We start from the raw sequence: 19,045 nt of genomic DNA, 5'->3' as shown, positions 1-19,045 counted from the left end.
ATCAATTATTGTCTTCTTCTGTCTTTTATCCTAAAATCCAGAGATAATCTAGTCTATTTCCCTAATTTGAAAGAGGAGGAAACAAGTGCAGAGACATTAAGTGATTCAAGCTGGTAGCAATGAACACGGGTAGAATTTGAACCTATGATTACTTAGCCAGGGTTGATCTTCAGAAGAAATAAATTCATGCATGAACCATTCTGTTCAATTCAGGAACTATCTACTATAACACCTACCTAGAAAGAGGCTAGTTTTTGAGAATACAAAAACAAAAATCAAAGTCTCTGCCCTCAAAGAGCTTACATTCTATTGGAGGAAAAAAATAAACATGTACACGGAGAAGTAAAATTTAAAGAAATATGCATAGTAAGTTCAAAATGAAACTGCATAGCATAGTGGACAGAAAGCTAGCATTTGAGGAGGAAGGCATGAATTTCAGTCTCTCCCCAGCCCCAAAGTGCCTGGGTGACCCTGATATAGTCTCACATTCTCTCTAAGGCTGGAAGGTGCCTAGCTGCATTTGTAAAGGGGCTTTCCTCCTCTGGGAGTTCCCTATACCAATGAAATCACTGGTCCAATTGTTGTCCTTAATTTTCTGGGGCAAGTTGGGGTAGGTGGAGGAATAACAATAGTAACTTCTTTAAAGTTTAAAAGGCTCTTTCCTTACAATAATAGGTAAATGGTTTAAGAATTATCATCCTCCTTTTGCAAGTTGGGAAACTGAATTTCAGATAGATTAAGTGAATTATTCAAAGTCACATAACTAGTTAGGGCCTCTAGCTATGAAGTAAACAAAAACTGAGGACCTGGCTTCAAATTTTGCCTTTGTTGGTTACTGACCTCAAGCAAATTTCCTCATTTGGAAAAGGAAGGGATTGGGTTAAATGGTCTATATTCAGTCTAAGATGCAGTGACAGGAACTGAGGTCTACTTAGTTCCATCTCATGATCCTTTTTATAAAAACTCTAAAGTACAGACCAAGAATCCTCATTGGCCTTTTTTCTCCCTGTTGTTTAAAATACTGATGTATTTTAGTTCTATATTTGTAATTTTGGATTGTGTGTGTGTGTGTGTGTGTTTTCATGTGTGTTTACTCTTCCTCTAGATTCACAGAAACAATAAAAATTCACATTTTTCTTCTGTTATTGTTAAAGAGAAATCATCCACATTAGCTACAACTAGGGTCAAATTACAAATCATTATGCTCCTTGCCCCTTTAGGCTCTGCTTTTCTTCAATTTCATAAATTCATTAAAATCACATAATGTCAGAATTTCATCGGACCTTAGGGCATTGAATGTCAAATCTGAATGAACTTTAACAAAGAATACAGAATATTATTGTGAGGAAGGCTCTTGGAACATAATGTTAGAAACTTTAAGGATTCGCTAATCCTATAAAAGGATCCCTTCAGGCCACATATCAACTTGGAAAACCATATGTTAACATATGTTAACAATATCTATTGGGGCAGTTAGATGATGCAGTGAATAGAGCATCTTCCTGATTCATCTTCCTGAGTTCAAATCCAACCTCAGAGATTTGTAGCTATGTAACCCTGGGCAAGTCACTTAACCCTTTTTGCCTCAGTTTCCTCATCTGTAAAATAAGCTGGAAAAGGAAATGAATGGCAAACCACTCCAGTATTTTTGCCAAGAAAACCCCAAATGAGGTCATGAAGACTCAGGCAAGACTGAACAACAACAAATATTCTATTGTATTTTTATTTATGTTATTAAATATTTTCCAATTCCATTTTAATCTGGTTCAGTTGTATTCCATGCCTCTGGTCTATAATCCCTAATTTTATATCTGATATTTATCTTCTTCAGAGAGAGTCTCCAGATCACAGACACAACAAGGACCAGCATCAGGTATGTGCTGATAAATGTTTAATAAATTATATACTTTTAAGTTTCAGGGGAATTATTAACATTTTCTTCATCACTTTCCTAAGTCTCTATCAACAAAACACTCAATCCCCAATTTGTAGTTTGTTGCTTTCTGAAGTTTAGATAGTCACATTAAATATTTAACAATTGCCTTAAGGAGCTGGCTTCAGCACATCCCACCCCTCCATGTGTATCCTTCCGCACTCCTTTTATGACTTTAGACTTCGCTTCTGCATGTACCCATCAAGCATGAGTATGTCAGTTGAACATCCAGAACTACTTTCCTGAAAAGTCCTTATTTCAAAAAAGGAATATTAAGTAACCAAAAAATTGACAATTCCAAAATAATCATAAAAGAGGAAATCTTGAAAATCAATTGTGATAAAATTGAAAAATTTTAAAACAGTTGATTAATAAATGTAAAAGCTCTTTAAGAAAAAAATCAGCACCCCATTAGCTAATTTGCTTGAAAAAAGTGGAGGAAAATAACCAAAATTAAAAAGGAGGAGGAACTCACAATTAATGGAAAGTAAAGAAAATTTTCAGAAACTACTATAAACTATTATGTATCAACAAAACCTAAAACTTAAATGAAATGTAATAAATATTTACAAAAATATAAAATGTACAAGGTAATAGGAGCTAAAGCATTTTATTACAGAAACAGAATCATAGAAAGAGCAAACCATAAATTCCAGGGGTTGGGGGAAAAAAACCTTTTAAGTGAAGTCTATCAAAAATTTAACAACACTAGCATTGATGAAATACTTTAAAGTTTGTAAACATTTTACATATATTATCTCATTTAAACAACAAATAATCCCTTAGCCGCATAAACATCTTTGAAGAGCCCATTTTATGACACAAATACAGCCCTAATATCCAAACCAGGAAAGGATTAAGTAGTGAAAGAGAATTATAGACCAATATCATTAATATTTAGAGAGAGAGAGACAGACAGACAGACAGAGACAGAGACATAGAGAGAATGGCACTGGATTCAGGCTCAGAGACAGGAAGACTTTGATTTAAGTCCCATCTCCAACACATATTGGCTGTGTGGGCTGGGAAAGTTACTTAACCTAACTTTCTAAGACTATAAGTTACACATGAGGGAATTTTCTCAATGAGAGTTTCTAATATGACTAGAATCACATATCCAGTTCCCTCAAAAAAAAAAAGACTAAGTAAGATACTGGCAAATAGATTATAGCAATGTATCCAAAAATTATTCATAGTTTATTTTATTTTATTTTATGGCAGAAATGAAAGGATAGTTCAATGCTAAGAAAAAATAGTGTTATGAATCACATTAATAACAAAATCAATTAAAATATGATTATATGAATAATATAAAATATTTTATGAAATGTAGCACAATTTACTTAAAAACAACAAACATGAGAATGGCTAGTCATTAAAGAATTTTTTAAAAATATATTGAAAAGTATTTAGCTAAAACTAACAGTGAGCACGACTTGTAATAGAAAAAGACTGGAAGTATTCCCATTTAGATCAGGCACAATGCCCACTCTTACCATTATTAATTGACTTAATATTAGAAATGCTAGCCACAAAGTGAGACCAGAAAAACAAATCCAAAGAATAAGCATAAGGAAAGAGGAGCCAAAAAAAATCTTTAGTTGCAGGCAATATGTTTCTAATATCCTCACCTCCTTCAATAATCTAACCACCTTACTCTCTTCTAGATCTGTGATTTCTGCTATTAAATGATACACTTTTTCTTTCTTGGATCCTTAGCCTATCATTAGCCCATTTCCTTCCCCTGTCTTCTGTATTTCTTTTTTAAATAGTCCTATTTAAAAAAAAATCTTCCCCTAACTAGCTGTGTAACTTTGGGTAAGTCACTCAGGCTTTTTGGACCTCAGTTTCCTCATCTGTAAAAAAGTCTAAATGATCTCAAAGACTCCTTTCCCATTCCAACAGTATATGATCCTATCTGGAATTTCTCTTTAGCATTATCTTTATCTATTTCAATTCATTCTATAAATACTTAATTCACTATTCTGTTCCGAGCACTGTGCTTAGCACTGGGAGAAGACTGGCCCTAAACTCGAGAAGTTTAGTGTCTGGTAGGGGAATCAATCCAGAAAACCGTAATACATAATACAAGTTATGTATACAAGAGAGTTACACACCAAAGGACCATATGGAGTCTAAGGGGAAAGATTGTTATTCACCAAAGGAATTATGGAAGCCTGTTCATCGAGAAAGTAGCATTTGAATTGACTTTTTAAATTATGAGCAGGACATCAACAAATGAAGAAGGGACAGAGGATAATCCAACCAAAGGGAATAACTTTAGTATTCGACAGAAAATTGCTAACATAATGACGGAAAATTGTTAAAAACTAAATGTAATGTTATTTGCCACTCCCTTAATGATCCTAGTGATGTCAGAATTTCAGTAAAGTCTTTAAATTCCTACTCTCAAGACATTTAATCTTGATTAGGTGGTGCTGAACCACATCCTAAATCCTCCCAACCAGAAATTTTACCTCATAAAGTAACCTAGCTTAAGTTGCATCTCAGCTTCTAATGTCCTTGTCCCCTTCCTTTGGGATCATGGGCATGAAGGGCAAAACAGCCAGAATGAAGTGGTTTTCCTTGCCCAGGTAGCGAAGGGCAACTGGGGTCTCACGACCAGACCTTACTACTTCATACTACCTCCTCCTCTCCTCCTAAAAGTATTTAAAAAAACCTTTTTGTGGGTCTCTGGATTGGGAAATCCATTGTTTTCTACCCTCAAGGGACATCCCCTAGAGTGGTAATTTTGCTACTCTGTCATTTCAGTTAAAGACGCTTTATTCCTCAACTCATGACTTTAATTTATTTCAGGACTTCATATATTCAACAAAAAACTGTTGATTATCTTTTTTCAAGGCCCTGTGTACAAGAATACAAGATTATAAATAGAGGAGCTCAAATGTAGCAGAGGAGATAAGATATAGACAGGTAACTCTAATACAACTCAAGATACGATAAGTGCCACGAGAGAGGCTATGTAAGTGAAGTCTATAGGGAGGTGGGGGTTAAGAGGGGAAGGGTCAGAGTGGGGAAAGATCACTTTCAGCATGATGGGTTCATCAGGGAACAATGGAGAACAATAGAAATAAACAGAAGGAATCCATGAGGATGTCCTTAGAGTTGGACAAGATCACAAAGTGAGGTAGGACACCAATCTGAGATGGAAACCACTGAGTGTCAAGAGGCAGTCTGAAGACATCGTGTCAGGGAGGAACAGACCCCAAGGGGATGAGGTACCTAGGGAGCATGAAGAGAAGGAACATTAGTGAGAGGAACTGGTACTGACATGCCTTCACTTCCTTGTCCATCTACTTGATTACCTCCATTCCAACCAAGCCATCCTACATAGTTGCTCCCTCTATACAACTCAGCTCATCCCACTACCTCTGAGCTCTCTTTTAAAGGGCTGCATTCCTCCTATCAAGAAAGTCTTTTCTCCTTCCTCTTCACCTTGTCATTGCCTCTGATCTGGGCTCTCATCTCACTTCTATGATAACAAACATTTATACAGGGAGATTTATGTGCAGCATCTCATTTATTTGATGCTCACAACGATCCTGTGAGGGCAGTAGTGCAAGAATTATTTTCTCCATTTGAAAGACAGAAGATTGAGACTGGGAGTTCAAGTGATATATGTAAGGTCACAAAGTTAATAAGCACCAGGGCTTGAACCCAGGTTTCTGCTTCCAAATCCAGTGATGGGTTCACTGTACTATGCTAACTTTTGATAACTTTTTGGATTTAGAAGTTCCAAGGATATTCTCTATTCTGGCCAAGTAATTCAACACAACCATACATTTTTGTAAATCTGTATGATGCTTTCATGTCAGCATGGCAGAGGGGAAAGAGTCCTGGACTTATAGACAGAAAGTAGAGTTCAAATCTAAGCCCTACTGTTTTATAATTATTTACCACTTTTCTGAATTTGGTTCCATTGTCTGTAAATTGGCATATACAGTTGTTTTGCTATCCTTATAGTATTTCTGTGAAAGTTAAATGAGATAATGTATGCGATAAAGTACTTTGTAAACAACAAAAGACCATAGAACTGTGAGTTATTGTAATTGCCAAAGTTATTAGATTGGTTTTCCTGTTAGATAGATGAGATCCATAGGCTTCACAAGTCTGCCAAAGAGGTCCACGAAATGAAGAAGTTTAAGAATCCCTGGTCTAAGAGAAAAAGGAAAAAAGGATTTTATCAGAGAGTATTCTTCCTGAGAAGTTTGATTAAGTAGGGATAAGGTTTCCTTCCTTCAGGTAAGTCTGGAAAGGATTTTAGATTAGAGAAATATTTACTTCATAATATTTTCAGTTGAACTAAAAAGGAAACTTTTATATTCTTCCACAATACTAATCAATCCACAAAGGCCTAGTAAGCTATGTGCAAGGTCCCATCTGACTACTGAGGGATTTACAAAGATGTGCCAAACTTAGGCCCTACCATCAAGTTACTGACACCAAAAAAAAGAACTAACACCATCAGGTAACAGTTGTCGAGAACCAAACAAGTGAAACAAGACAGTGAGTGCCCTGGAAAGGAGCAGGGTGGTCTTCCAGAGGGAGCTTGAGCTGAAGAAGGGTGCTGATCTTTGTATATCAATCCAATGGCTTCTTCAGGCTCTAAAAGTCATTCATTGTTTCTCTTCAACTTCAGGCTTCCAAGAAGCATGAGTGGTATTTTGGAGAATTAAGCCGACAGAAAGGGGAAGAAGCTTTGATGGAGGAAAACACTGTAAGTATGGCTTCCACTTCAAATGCCATACTGGCTCCAGGACCAACTGGTCTGGGGGTTTCTGACCTTTATGGCAAGGATAGAACAGTCAGTCAATAAGCATTTATTAAGCACTTATCCTGATAATCTCCAATTTGTCATACAATTGTAGATGTAAGGGTAGGGGTAGAGGAAGAGGTACAGGTAGTGGTCGGTGTAGGTGTAAATATAGAGATAGATAGATGATATAGATCTATTTTGTTTGCACACAGTTCTAAGTATAAATGTACCTATAAAATATAGAGAAAGTAGATGCAAGGTGATCTGAGAAAAGGCTAGAGAATTTGGAGAGAAGGCTGTTCAATCAATTAACGAGAATTTAGGTATTTAGCAGGTTCCAGGTTATATTAGGCATTGTGGATACAAAATCACTGAAACAGTCTCTCCATAAGGAACCTACATTGTAATGGGGGGAGACAACATATATATATTCATATATATTTCATATATAGAATCTATTCACATATACATACTTATATGTAGTGTGTGTATATATATATATATAATGCTTCACACACAAATATATGTGCATGTGTGTAGTTTACATATACATAGAAACAGAAATACATAATATAAATATGAAGTGAATAAGTATAAATATATACAAAATAGTTGGAGCAGAAGGACAACAGCAACTGGGAAGAATCAGAAGGGGGTACTTGAGCTGTATCTTATTAAAGGAAGAAAGGGTGTCTATGAAGCAAAGGTTTAAAAAAATAAGGGTGAATTGCAGGCATGGCCCATGCAAAGGCACAGAGGCTAGATGAGGTATCCTGAGTGAAGAGCAGAAAAAAAGCCAGCTTGGCTGGATCACAGAGTGCAGAGAGGGGAGTAGGGTCCAGTGAAGTTGAAAAGATAGATAGAAGTCAGTTTTTGTAGAGTTTTACAAGCTAAATAGTTTATTTTTTTATCCCAGAGGGCACTGGAGTTGATTAAGAAGGGGTCAGGTTTCACTTAAGGAAAATTATTTGGGCAGCAGTGCACAAGATGGATTGGAATGGTGAGAGACTTGAGGCAAAGAAACTAATTCAGAAGCTGTTGTAGTAATGTAGGTGAGAGGTGATTAGGGCCTGGGCTAAGGAGGTAGCTGTGTGAGGGGAACAAAGGGATGCTGGGAAGGTAGAAATGACAAGATTTTTAAAAATACTATTTAAATTTGAATATTACTTTTTAACAGTTATCAAGTATTCTCTTCCCCTTGCCTCCTATCTACTGGGGGAAAAATAGAAACAAATATGGAATCTCTCTATCACATAAACATAGTCAAGCAAAACAAATGCTCACAGTGGTCATGTCCAAAAATGTATTTCTTATTAGACATATTAGTCCATCATTGCTCTGTCATAAAGAGAGCAGTGTTCTTCTTTATCACTCCTTTGCAATCATGCTTATCACTTAGTTGATTAGAATTCTTAAGTCTTTCATAATTGCTCTTTTGTTGTAATATTTATCTTAAAGTAAAATTGTTCTTCTGGTTCTGCTCATTTCACTCTCCATCATTTCATACAAGTCTTTCCCAGTCTCTTTGAAAGTGTATTTTTTCTTAATTTTTTATCGTATGATAGTGGCAAGATTTGGCAAGTAATTGGATATGTGAAGTGAGGGAAAGTGATGAGTTACCAAGCAAGGCACAGATAATGAAATAAATTACCCCAGAATAAAAAACAGGGGGAAAAAAACCTAAAAAGAGAAACACATATATAGGGTTAAAAACCAACAACAACAACATAACAACATTGGGATCACTGAGAAGTTTTTTTCTGAAACTGCATAAGGATATAAAGATAAAAGAAGATTGTAAATGGATTAACTGATGATAGAGAAACAAGTCTGAAACATCATGGACTAAACCTCACAATATTTTGTAGGACTAAGCCACAGAAAGAGAAAGTATATGAAAGGGAACAGGGGAAGAAGAAGTTGGGGGGGATACATAATGTGTCCAATTAAGATAATGATAAGCAATGAAGGGAAAAATAAGTCCTATAGTCTTTAAGGAAGACAATGCCCAATAGAAGAATAGGTGAGGACTGAAAGATTTAAACGGGGGAAAGAGGGGTAGAAGGGGTAGAAGTGAGTCTCAATTCAGTAGTATGAAGGAAGGGGTCTCATTGAAGAATGTTCCCATGGGGAAAAGGGGTATTCTATAATGGCAGATGGGGGCCTTATATTGGGTATAATCTGCAGAGATTTGGTGCTTAGAGAGACCATTATCTCTAACAGAGCTGTGTGCCTCTATGGACAGAATCCTGCATCAAGAGAAGAGGAATCCGAATTCCCAGAAGCAACTGACACCAAAAAGAGAGAGAATGCATAGATCCTGAAAGGAAATTTAATGACCAATGGGGGAAAATTAGCATATGGAGACAAAAAGGAAATATTCTTACCATGGAACAATATTTCTATCCTCTCTATCTCCTGCAGGTATTGATATTCTAAGAGTGAGGCACAACAGAAAACAAAGGTGGGAGGAGGAAGAGGGCACAAGATGTATCAGTCAATGATAAGGAAACTTTAGAAGAAGGAAGTCAAAATAGGTACCTAGAAGCTTTAATTCTATTAGGAACACAGAGACTTAAAGAATGAACAAACAACTACATAGGCCATAAATCAAAGAATAAAAATCTAGATAGACAAGGGAAAGAAAAATATCAAAGAGAAGGAGGAGAGAAAGAAATATTTAACTTTACTACTCAACTAAAAGAAAAAAAGAAGGGGAAAATGAATGAGGAGGAGGAAGGGGAGAGGAAGAATTAAGCCAAACTCCAAAACTAGAGAGAGAGGTCATTAAGGGGGTGGAGGCGGGGAGAAGAGCTGAACATAAAGGCCAGAGAGCTGCTACTGCCTTTATAGAGGAAAAACAATGAAAAAAGAAAAATCTAATTCCAATAAATCCAAAATATTAAAGGTAAATTAATGAAATTATAAATCTAATTCTCATAATTTATAATTTGAATAGGTTTAATAATACAATTAAACAAAAAATTGAAAGATTGGATAAGAAAACCAAACCCAACAATCTGTTATTTACAACAAACTTCTATAAGAAACAAAAAAATAAACAAAATAAAAAGGAAAGGTTAGAACATAATTTACTATGCATTTGGATGAATCCAAAAAAAGCAAGAGTTGAAATCATACTATCAAACAAAGCACAAAATAAAACTTTACAACATGAAAAGAAATAAACAAGTAAACAACATTGTGCTGAAAGGAAATCTTAGACAAACCAATATTAATATTAAACTTGTATACTCTAAATGCATTAACATCTAAATTCACAAAGGAAAAATCAACTAAATTATAAGAAGACATAGACAATAATGCAAAAGTAACTAGATAGTTTAATGTCTCTCTCAATTTTAGACAAATGTAACAGAAAGAAAAACAAAAGGAAAAATTTAGACAGATTTCTGGAGAAACTAGAACTAAAAAACTTAAAGCATCTTCTAAATGGGATTATGTAAGAATATACATATTTCAAGGCACTCTATGGAACTTATACAAAAATTGACCCTGTATCAGGACACAGAAGTATTACAAACAAATGTAAAAAGGCAAAAATAGTAAATACTTCCTTTACAGACCATAACACAATTAAAATAGAAGTCAATTCAGAGAGCACAAAAAGAGAGAGACAGACAGATCAAAATAGAGATTTAAAGAAATCCTAAATAACTAATGGGTTAAATATCAACTCAGAAACAATTGATAATTATGTGAAAGAAAATTATAATGATGAAATAAAATACCTAAATTTCTGAGCTTAAGCTATAGTAGTGATCGGGGGAAAACATATCCCTAAAACATACATGAATGAAATAGGGGGAAAAAAAGAGTATTATTGAAGTAAATATACATTAAAAAATTTTAAAGCAAATTAATAAACTTAATAGAAGCACAGAAGAAATATTTTAAAATATTGGAGAAATAAACTGAAAACAAAAGAAATCCTATAGAAATGATCAAACTAAAAGCTAGTTCTTTGAAAAGACTAACAAAATTGAAAAACCTTTGGCAAATCTGATTTAAAAGAAGACAGCAGAAAAACAAATCAGCAATATAGCAAAGGAACAAAGGGATATCATTGCAAAACCAGAAGAAATAAAAAGAATCATCAGAACTTGCTATGCACAGTTGTAAGCTAACAAAACTGAGAACACAAAAGAAATAGAGAAATACTTTCCAAAATGTGAAGTACTCAAACTAAGAAAAGATCAAATAGAGATCTTATATAATATAATCTCAGAAAAATAAATGTAGCTAAAAGGAACTACCAAAGAAAATATACTACTGGTCCTGACGGAATCACAAGAGAATCCTATAAAACATTTAAAGAACAATTAGCACTAATTCTATGCAAATTATTCTCAAGCATTGAGAAGGAAAACATTCTCCTAAATACTTTTTATGAGACAAATATAATCCTAATACGTAAACCAAGGAATGATCACATACAGCAGGGAAATTATAGACAATATCGTTAATGAATATTAAAACAAAAATTCTAAATAAAATACTTTCAAGAGAATACAGCAATTTACTGAAGAAATAAGTCATTACGACCAAGTTGGATTTATACTAAGGATGCAAGGATAGTTCAACATTAGAAAGACAATTCACATAATTAGTTATATTTAAAAGAAAAACATCCAAAACTACATGAAGATCTTGATAGAGATACAATATACTATTTGAATTGTTACTTAATCTTTTTTTCCTAACTCTCCCCTGTACTTTTCTGCCCCCTCCAGCCTCTATCCAGTGGTACAGGTCATCTCTCACTCATGGAATACATTTCCTTCTCATCTCTGTCTATTAAAATACTTCTCTTCCTTTCAACTCAAATACTACCTACTTCATGAAGGCTTTCTCTAATTCCTTGGTAAAGTGTTCTTTCCCTCTTCAAATTTCTCTACAGACCATAATCTGGATCTCTCCTTTTCGGCTAAAATGCCCTACCTCATTTTTTACTTATTCGCACATATATCTTATCTACCCACCTCCCATTCCAATAAATTATAAACTTCCCAAAATTATGAACTAGGTCTTTTTTTTCTCTCACATTTGTATCAGCACAAAGCCTTGCACATATTTTGACATTCCAATGGATCTATGATCCCATTGGTGTGGATGCAACTCTAGTGGTACAGCAGAAAATATCACTGGTTCTGAAGAGGACCTGGGTTCAAATCCTGTCACTGATGCTTATTGTCTGTGTGACCTTGGTCAAGTTTCTTAACCTCCATGTGTCTCCATTTCCTCATCTGTAAAATAAGAGGGTTGAAGTAGATGGCCTTTGAGATCCCTTTCAGGTATACCTATATCAACCTATGAGATCAGGCCATCCACACAGGAAAAGCTAAATGGATAAAGACTACCTGGAACATAGAAAATGCTTAATAAACATTTGCTTCTGATAGGAAAATGCATACTAATTCAACAAAGGAGCAAGATTTAAAGGTGTGGCTTATATATTCAATGAAAATCATAATTCAGTGCTGTAAACCAAGATAAAAGTCACATCTATAACTAGAGTGAGACAACTGGGGCTTTACTGGAATGATCTAATAATAATAAGATGATGATGATGATGATGATGATAACTCATATTTGTTTAAGAGGAAAGGGAATGAGCATATTCTAAATGCCTACCATGTGCCAGGCACTGTGCTAAATACTTTGCAAATATCTCATATGTTTTTATATGGGCAACAAGATTTCAATGGACATAAACTGTGAGGCAACATCGTATCGCTAGAATTTGACTTAGAATCAGAAAGAATAGCTTTCATTATCTGTGGTTACAAAATTTGAAGGACACAAAAACTTTAACATATGCCCCCCCTTAGGCACTATGGTAATTGATTCTCCCTCCCACTCAACTGAATTTAACTTAATTACTTTTTTTTTAATTTTCACATGAAGAATTCTTGATGTTGTTGTAATGATTCATTGGGTTTCTTGCTGCTTGCCATGGCCCCAATCTGTGAGGCTTATTCTGGTTAAAGTCACAATCTTTTCCCTGCAGAGTAACTTGCTGGCAGACCCATAAGTGGGAGGAATATTTGTGTAATAAAGATAATTGTACCTTATATTTGGTAAGCCTTTTTGCCTGCAGCTATAGGGGAAAGAGAAGGACCAATTATTTTGACATTTGGAAGTAAAATGAATAAATCAGAAGAGGGCAAGTGACATTATATTGGTTACTGATTTCTATTGGCAATATTTTAAAGAACTTCTGATTATAATATAATGGAGGAGTAAAATCATAAGGATACTGGTGTTTAAGGAAGCTGCTCTGATGAACAGTTGAGTTAGCTGTATGTAGTTTTCTGGTAAACTGCTGCCTTGGGGAAAATATGATGAAGCAGCACTTTTGGAAAAGTTCCCTTATTCTCAAAGCATCTTATTTAAAACAGAACTATGAAATAAAATGGTGGTCCCAGGAACACCACTGCAAGAGACTCACCTTTGCCTTGTGTTTTTTCTGGACTTTTTTCTAAATTTCTCTCCATCTTTTTAACTGCTTTCAGAGGCAACTAGGTGGTATGACAGATAGAAACCTGAATTAAAATCCAGCGGCAGATACTTACTAGCTGGGTGACCCTGGGCAGGTCACTTAACTTCTATTTGTCTCAGTTTTCTTAACTAAAAAATGGGGATAATAATAATACCTACTTCCCAGGGTGGTTGTGAGGATAAAATGAGCTAATATTTGTAGTGTTTAGCACAGTCTCTGACACATGGTAGGTACTTAATAAACACTGTTTCCTTTTGTCCTTTTAACCAATCAAAGTTCATTTAATACAATTGTAGTGCATTTGTTATATGAATGTTAAACTAATCTACTCTATTAGGGATGAGAAACAGTAAGAATACACCCTTGAAAGGAAATGGGCATAAATCTAGTCTTGCCCTCGCTAGAGAAGATGGAACAGTCTCTGTCATGATGTTGATACTCTCAAATATTGGGGAGGGGGGGTAAGGGCATTGGTATCAGGGGTGGTAGTAAAACTGAAGTCCTGGAACATTCAGGCTTGCTAGTAGATGGACATTTGTTGGGCTCCATTGGGGAGTTTTTTTAATACATTAATAATTTATGACTTCAATGTGCATAATGCCTAAAAGCTCACAAATACCATTTATGTATGCCTCATATCAGCCCATGAGAGTTCAGTACTATGAGCATTCTTATCATCATTTTAAAAATGAAGCTGTGGTTCAGAGGGGTCTGCCCAAGATTGAATACCTCATAACATTGGGACTGGCCCTTTGACTCCAAGTGAAGATCTTTTTCAGCTTTTCCATGATATCTTTCAGAAAACTCTCACTGAAATGCTGTTGTGTCTCTCAGCTTTCTGTTACACAAATATGAGTAGATATCATCATCATCCATGTCATTTTCATTATCATCGTCAACTTTTTCCATTTCCTCCCATAACCCCTCACGTCCGTCTTTCAAACCACTGCCAGCCTACTCTTCCTTATGTGTAGATCTGGTCATGTGATTTTTCTACCCAAAAATCTTCTGTGGTTCCCTACTGCCTTCAATGAAAGGTTCATACTCCTTTAGCTGGTATTCAAGACCTTACCCAACATGGCAATATCCTGCCTTTATCTCATATTATTGCCTCTTCATTTCACCTTTTGAGCCTCAGTTTCCTCATCTACAAAATACAGATAATAATGCTTACAATGCTCAGTGTTATGAGGAACATTCTTTGTAAGGCACGGAATAAATAAGGTGTTCTCATTATTATCATATAGATTTTAGATATGGTTTTATAATTGAGAAGTGACCAGGTTTCTTTAGTCCTTTAGAAAGCAAGTCCAGATTTTTTAAATGTTAGGAATCTGTCGCCACTAAAGAACTGACAATATTATTCCTTTACTTCAGGAGGGGACCTTCCTGGTTCGAGACGGCTCCAAGAAATCATTGGCTGAACCCTATGTTTTGGTGGTGTTTCATAGAGATAAAGTATATAACATTAAGATCCGTTTCCTGGAGAAGAGTCATCAGTTTGCCCTTGGGACAGGACTCAGAGGAAATGATGTGAGTGAAATAGCATCTTAGAGCCTGTGTGGGTGCCCATCTGATGCCTTTATCCTTCTGTTTGTTTTTTTTCCAACGGATGGAGTACAATGGCTCTCCCTAAGTATGCAGTTTATTGTCATGATAAGGACTATGGCTTAAATGTCTAAATTGTGATGCTCAAAACACTGAGCAAACTTAGTTATCACCTACAACTGTAAAGCTTTTTCTTTTTCCTAAATAGTTTAATTAGAGAGCTATGATATATTTTCAGTGAGACTGAGTAATTCTTCCATAGAAATGAAAATAAGGAGAACATTTCCTAAACAGCCAGAACATTTCAACTTACTACCCTTGGGAAATGGTGGAAGTTTCTAGCATTTCTGCATCACAAAAATGGTAGAACTGACAGCAGGTCAATAAGCATTTACTAAACACTTCCTATGTGCCAGGAACTATTCTGAGATCTAACGATACAAAGTAAGGCAAAACCATGGTCATTGTCTTCAAGGAATTCTCATTCTAATGGAGGAAATAACATGCAAACAACTATTTGCATGCAAGATATATATATCATAAATGGGAGGAAATTTCAAAGGAAAAGGGATTAGAAAGAAGTTTCCTTGAAATAAAGACAATAGAATATTAGAAATGGAAGGAACCTTAGTCCATAGTAGAATATGGAATGTTAGGACTGTAAGGGACCTTGGAACATAAAACATAGACTATTTGAACTCGATGTGGCACATAGAATGTAAGAACTAGAAGAAACCTTGGAACAGCAAATGTTAGAGCTGGAAAAGAACTCAGAGATCATCTGGTCTAACTCATTTTCTAGACAAGGAAAACTGAGAGTCAGAGATGTAAAATGATTTACCCAAGGTCATATACTTAAGGATTATAAGTGTGCTCAGTGCTCTCAAATTTGGCTTTCTGAGGCAATACTTTAGTTGCCCTTCCCTAGTTATGGTTCCACATTTAAATGGTCTCAAGTAATTTCACAAAGACCAAGTTACTCCCCTCTACATATGCCAGCCAAACTGAATTGTACCTATTAAGTACTTGTCATGTACCAGGCATACTCTGTGTTCTACTCTATAGAAAAGCAGATAGGTGTTGCCAATTTTTGTCTCCTCAATTGGCTTCACTTTTGTCCTTCTATATTTCTTTCTAGCTTAAGGAATCTGTCATAACCCAGCTTTGTATTACCACCTTGTGTGAAGGATTTCTTTTCTTTCACTATGAGTAGTGAATGACTCTGTAAGATAGATAGATCTCTTCTTTTTTTGCTTGCTTTTAAATAAATTCAAATTTAAGTGGTTTTTTTTTGCATTTTCCATAGCAATTAATAAAAGATCAAAGAAGATACCTCCTTGAGTAGGATTGTTCTCAATCCTTTTCTTTCAATCAATAAACATTATTAAGTGCCACTGGGAATACAAAAAGAGACAAAAGATAGTCCCTACACTCATGGAGCTTACAGTCTAATGAGGGAGACAGCATGCAAACAAATATATGCAAAGCAAGCTATATATAGGATAAATAAGAAATAATTAAGTGAGGGAAGGTATTAGAATTAAGAGGGGTTGTGAAAGGCTGTAAAAGATGGGATTTTAGTTGGGGCTTAAAGGAATCCTGGGAGGTAAGCAGGCTGAGTTGAGGAGTAATGGTGTCCCAGGCATGGGACCCTTTTCTGTCAAAGGCCACTTCAGTATTAAAATGCTGTAGTGGGAAACACTCGGTGTAAGGGCTCAAAAGATTTGGGTTTGAGTCTTGGCTCTACAAACTGTTTTACCTTAGGCAAGTTATTCTACTACTCAAGGTTTTGGTTTCTTCATCTACAAAATGAAATGAAGGTGCTTTACTTTTAATATTCTTAGCTAAGTGGTGCAGTGGATAGAGTGCTAGACCTAGTCAAAAGGACCTGGGTTCAAATCCAATTCAGATATGTTTTAACTGTAAATATCTGGGCAAGTTACTTAACTGCTGTCAGCCTTAGTTTGCTCATCTATAAAATGAGGATAATAATACCACCTTCATTGCAGAGTTTGTATTGTGTAAATACTCATTATAATTATTATTATTATTATTATTAACATTCTGTGAGACTGCTCTCACATTCCTTAATTAGCAATTCTTCATATTCCCAATAAGTCTGTCTCATTATGTTCCCTATACCATACCTCTTCCTCCAATGTCCAATGACTTATCATGGTGAGGAAATATCTAGTTTTATCCAAGGCAGTTCTGGGTTGCATTGGATAGAGTGCTGAGTCCGGAGTCAGGAAGACCTGAATTCAAATCCAGTTTCAGATATTTACTAACCATAGGCAAGTCACCTAACCTCCATTTGCCTTCATTTCTTCAACTGTGAAATGGGAATAATAATAGCACCTACCTTGCAAGATTGTTATGAGGATCAAATGAGATATTTGTAAAGCACTTAGCACAGTATATAGTAGATAGTAGGTGCTTCATAAATTTTTCTTCCCCTCTCCCTTCAAAGATTATGCTTCTAAAACACAAGTGTTGGCAGATCCTACCAAACTATAAAGGTTCAGAAGGATCCCAGTACAAAGGTTTCAAGAAAGCCAGTGACAGGCTGCTTATCTGTTTTCTGAGGACCAAATTAGTATAGCTAAGTTTGGAGAGACTGTTTGGAAATGTGGCTATTGTGGTTTGGGGTGCTGGGAACCCCAAAATGTAAGGATACAGGGTGAGTCTGCCTGGAATGAATTCACACACTCAAACCTTCTTCCAGTCAAGGGGCAATTTATTGTAACAAGTGGGCAAGATTTCTAGTAAATCTGCAGCTTGATGAGGATGAGACTGATACTTGTATATTAAAAAAAGGGAGAAATGGTCAGTGAAAAGATCTTGATGTGATTAACGAGTGGTAAATAGCCTGGAGCAGGCCAAGAGAGGACTGTGAAAGGGGGTGGGGGTGGGCCAGATGCCTTGGGCAAGATGCCAGTGATCTGGGATGTTGAATTGTATGGGGAAATTAGGGGACTGGGTTGCTTTCAAAGACATGGTCTTTTCCTTTTAGGGGTCCAGGTCCCAGCACCCCATCATGGCCACTGGGTGATTTTTATTTTTAATTTTTGGCTATTAACAATTCATGGAGACTGTCCCTTGAAGGACATAGAAGTTGCCATCTGCATCAGTGGAAGAAGTACTGAAGAAATCATTAATCTTTGAAATACATTAAACATACCTGGATCTTCATAGGAAATAACCTCAGAGGTCATCTTGTCTAACCCCTCATTTTACACATGAAGAAATTGAGGCAAAGGGAGGTTAAGTGATGTGTTCAAAGTCACAAAGGTTGTAAGCAAGAGAAATAGAATTCTTAAAGTACATGTGTAAACATGGGCAGCCAGGCAGTTCAGGAAATAAAGTGCCAGGCCTGGGGTCAGGAGGACCTGAGTTCAAATCTGGTCTTAGATACTTACTGGACATGTAACCCTGGATAAGTAACTTAACCTGTTTGCTTCAGTTTCTTCAACTGTAAAATGATCTGGAGAATGAAATGGCAAACCACTCCAGTTTCTCTGCCAAGAAAACCCCAAATGGGGTCATGAAGAGACAGACATGACTGAAACAAATGAACAATGTGTAAACATGCCTGACCCAGTGCTAATTGGCATATGGAAATAATAAAACTAATTGAAAATCATCTATTAAATTCATTCATTCAATAAATATTTATTGAATACCCATTCCATTTAAAGAGTACCCAGTTAAGTGTTGATATATTGAACTAGGTAGTAAACACTGTGCTAAATTTGAGATCAGTGTGTTAATTTTTAAAACTAAAATTATATTTTATTTCAATGGGTAATGTCCTCATTAACCATTATTTTGTAAGTTTAAAAAAAGTAATAAAAATTTTCGGATATAAGCCTGCCCTTTGAGACTGATGGCAAGTGGGCAACCATAGAATTATAGAAGTGTAGAAAGTACCTTAAAACATGGTGATGGATTCAGGGTGCATCCCAAGAATGTTGGGGTGCCACCAGCCCAGTGTCCTGAAGAAATTCACTTGGACAGTTCTCCCAGTTAAAGAAAGGCATTGATTTGGGTGCTGTACCCAAGCAGGTCCTGCTTCCCTAAGGGAGGCAGGGCCTTATCAGGCCCTCTCTACATGGAAGAGACAGAGCGTAGGTGGCAGGCCGTTCCCCTAAGGGAGGCGGAGCAATCATTAGGGTTAGGTGTCTGGTGTCTGGTCTATACAGTTTAACACGATAGGGGTAAAGGCAACAGAAGGGAGGAGGGGTAAGCAAGGCTCTGGAATACC

The 19,045-nt window shown here is 35.9% G+C and overlaps 1 protein-coding gene across 1 annotated transcript in view; it reads left to right on the top strand.

Moving 5' to 3' along the window:
- The window catches only part of CLNK (cytokine dependent hematopoietic cell linker), a 112,088-nt gene that overhangs the window by 76,753 nt on the left and 16,290 nt on the right, over nt 1-19,045 (top strand). Inside the window, 3 exon segments of the mRNA XM_027836060.1 lie at nt 1,832-1,873; nt 6,594-6,671; nt 14,611-14,766. Coding sequence (XP_027691861.1) covers nt 1,832-1,873; nt 6,594-6,671; nt 14,611-14,766 — 276 coding nt within the window.

Source organism: Vombatus ursinus, unplaced genomic scaffold, assembly GCF_900497805.2.
Source record: "Vombatus ursinus unplaced genomic scaffold, bare-nosed wombat genome assembly UNPS02014818.1, whole genome shotgun sequence".
NCBI lineage: Eukaryota > Metazoa > Chordata > Mammalia > Diprotodontia > Vombatidae > Vombatus > Vombatus ursinus.
The sequence above is the reverse complement of the archived record's forward strand: the minus strand, read 5'-3'. Positions and strand labels throughout refer to the sequence as shown.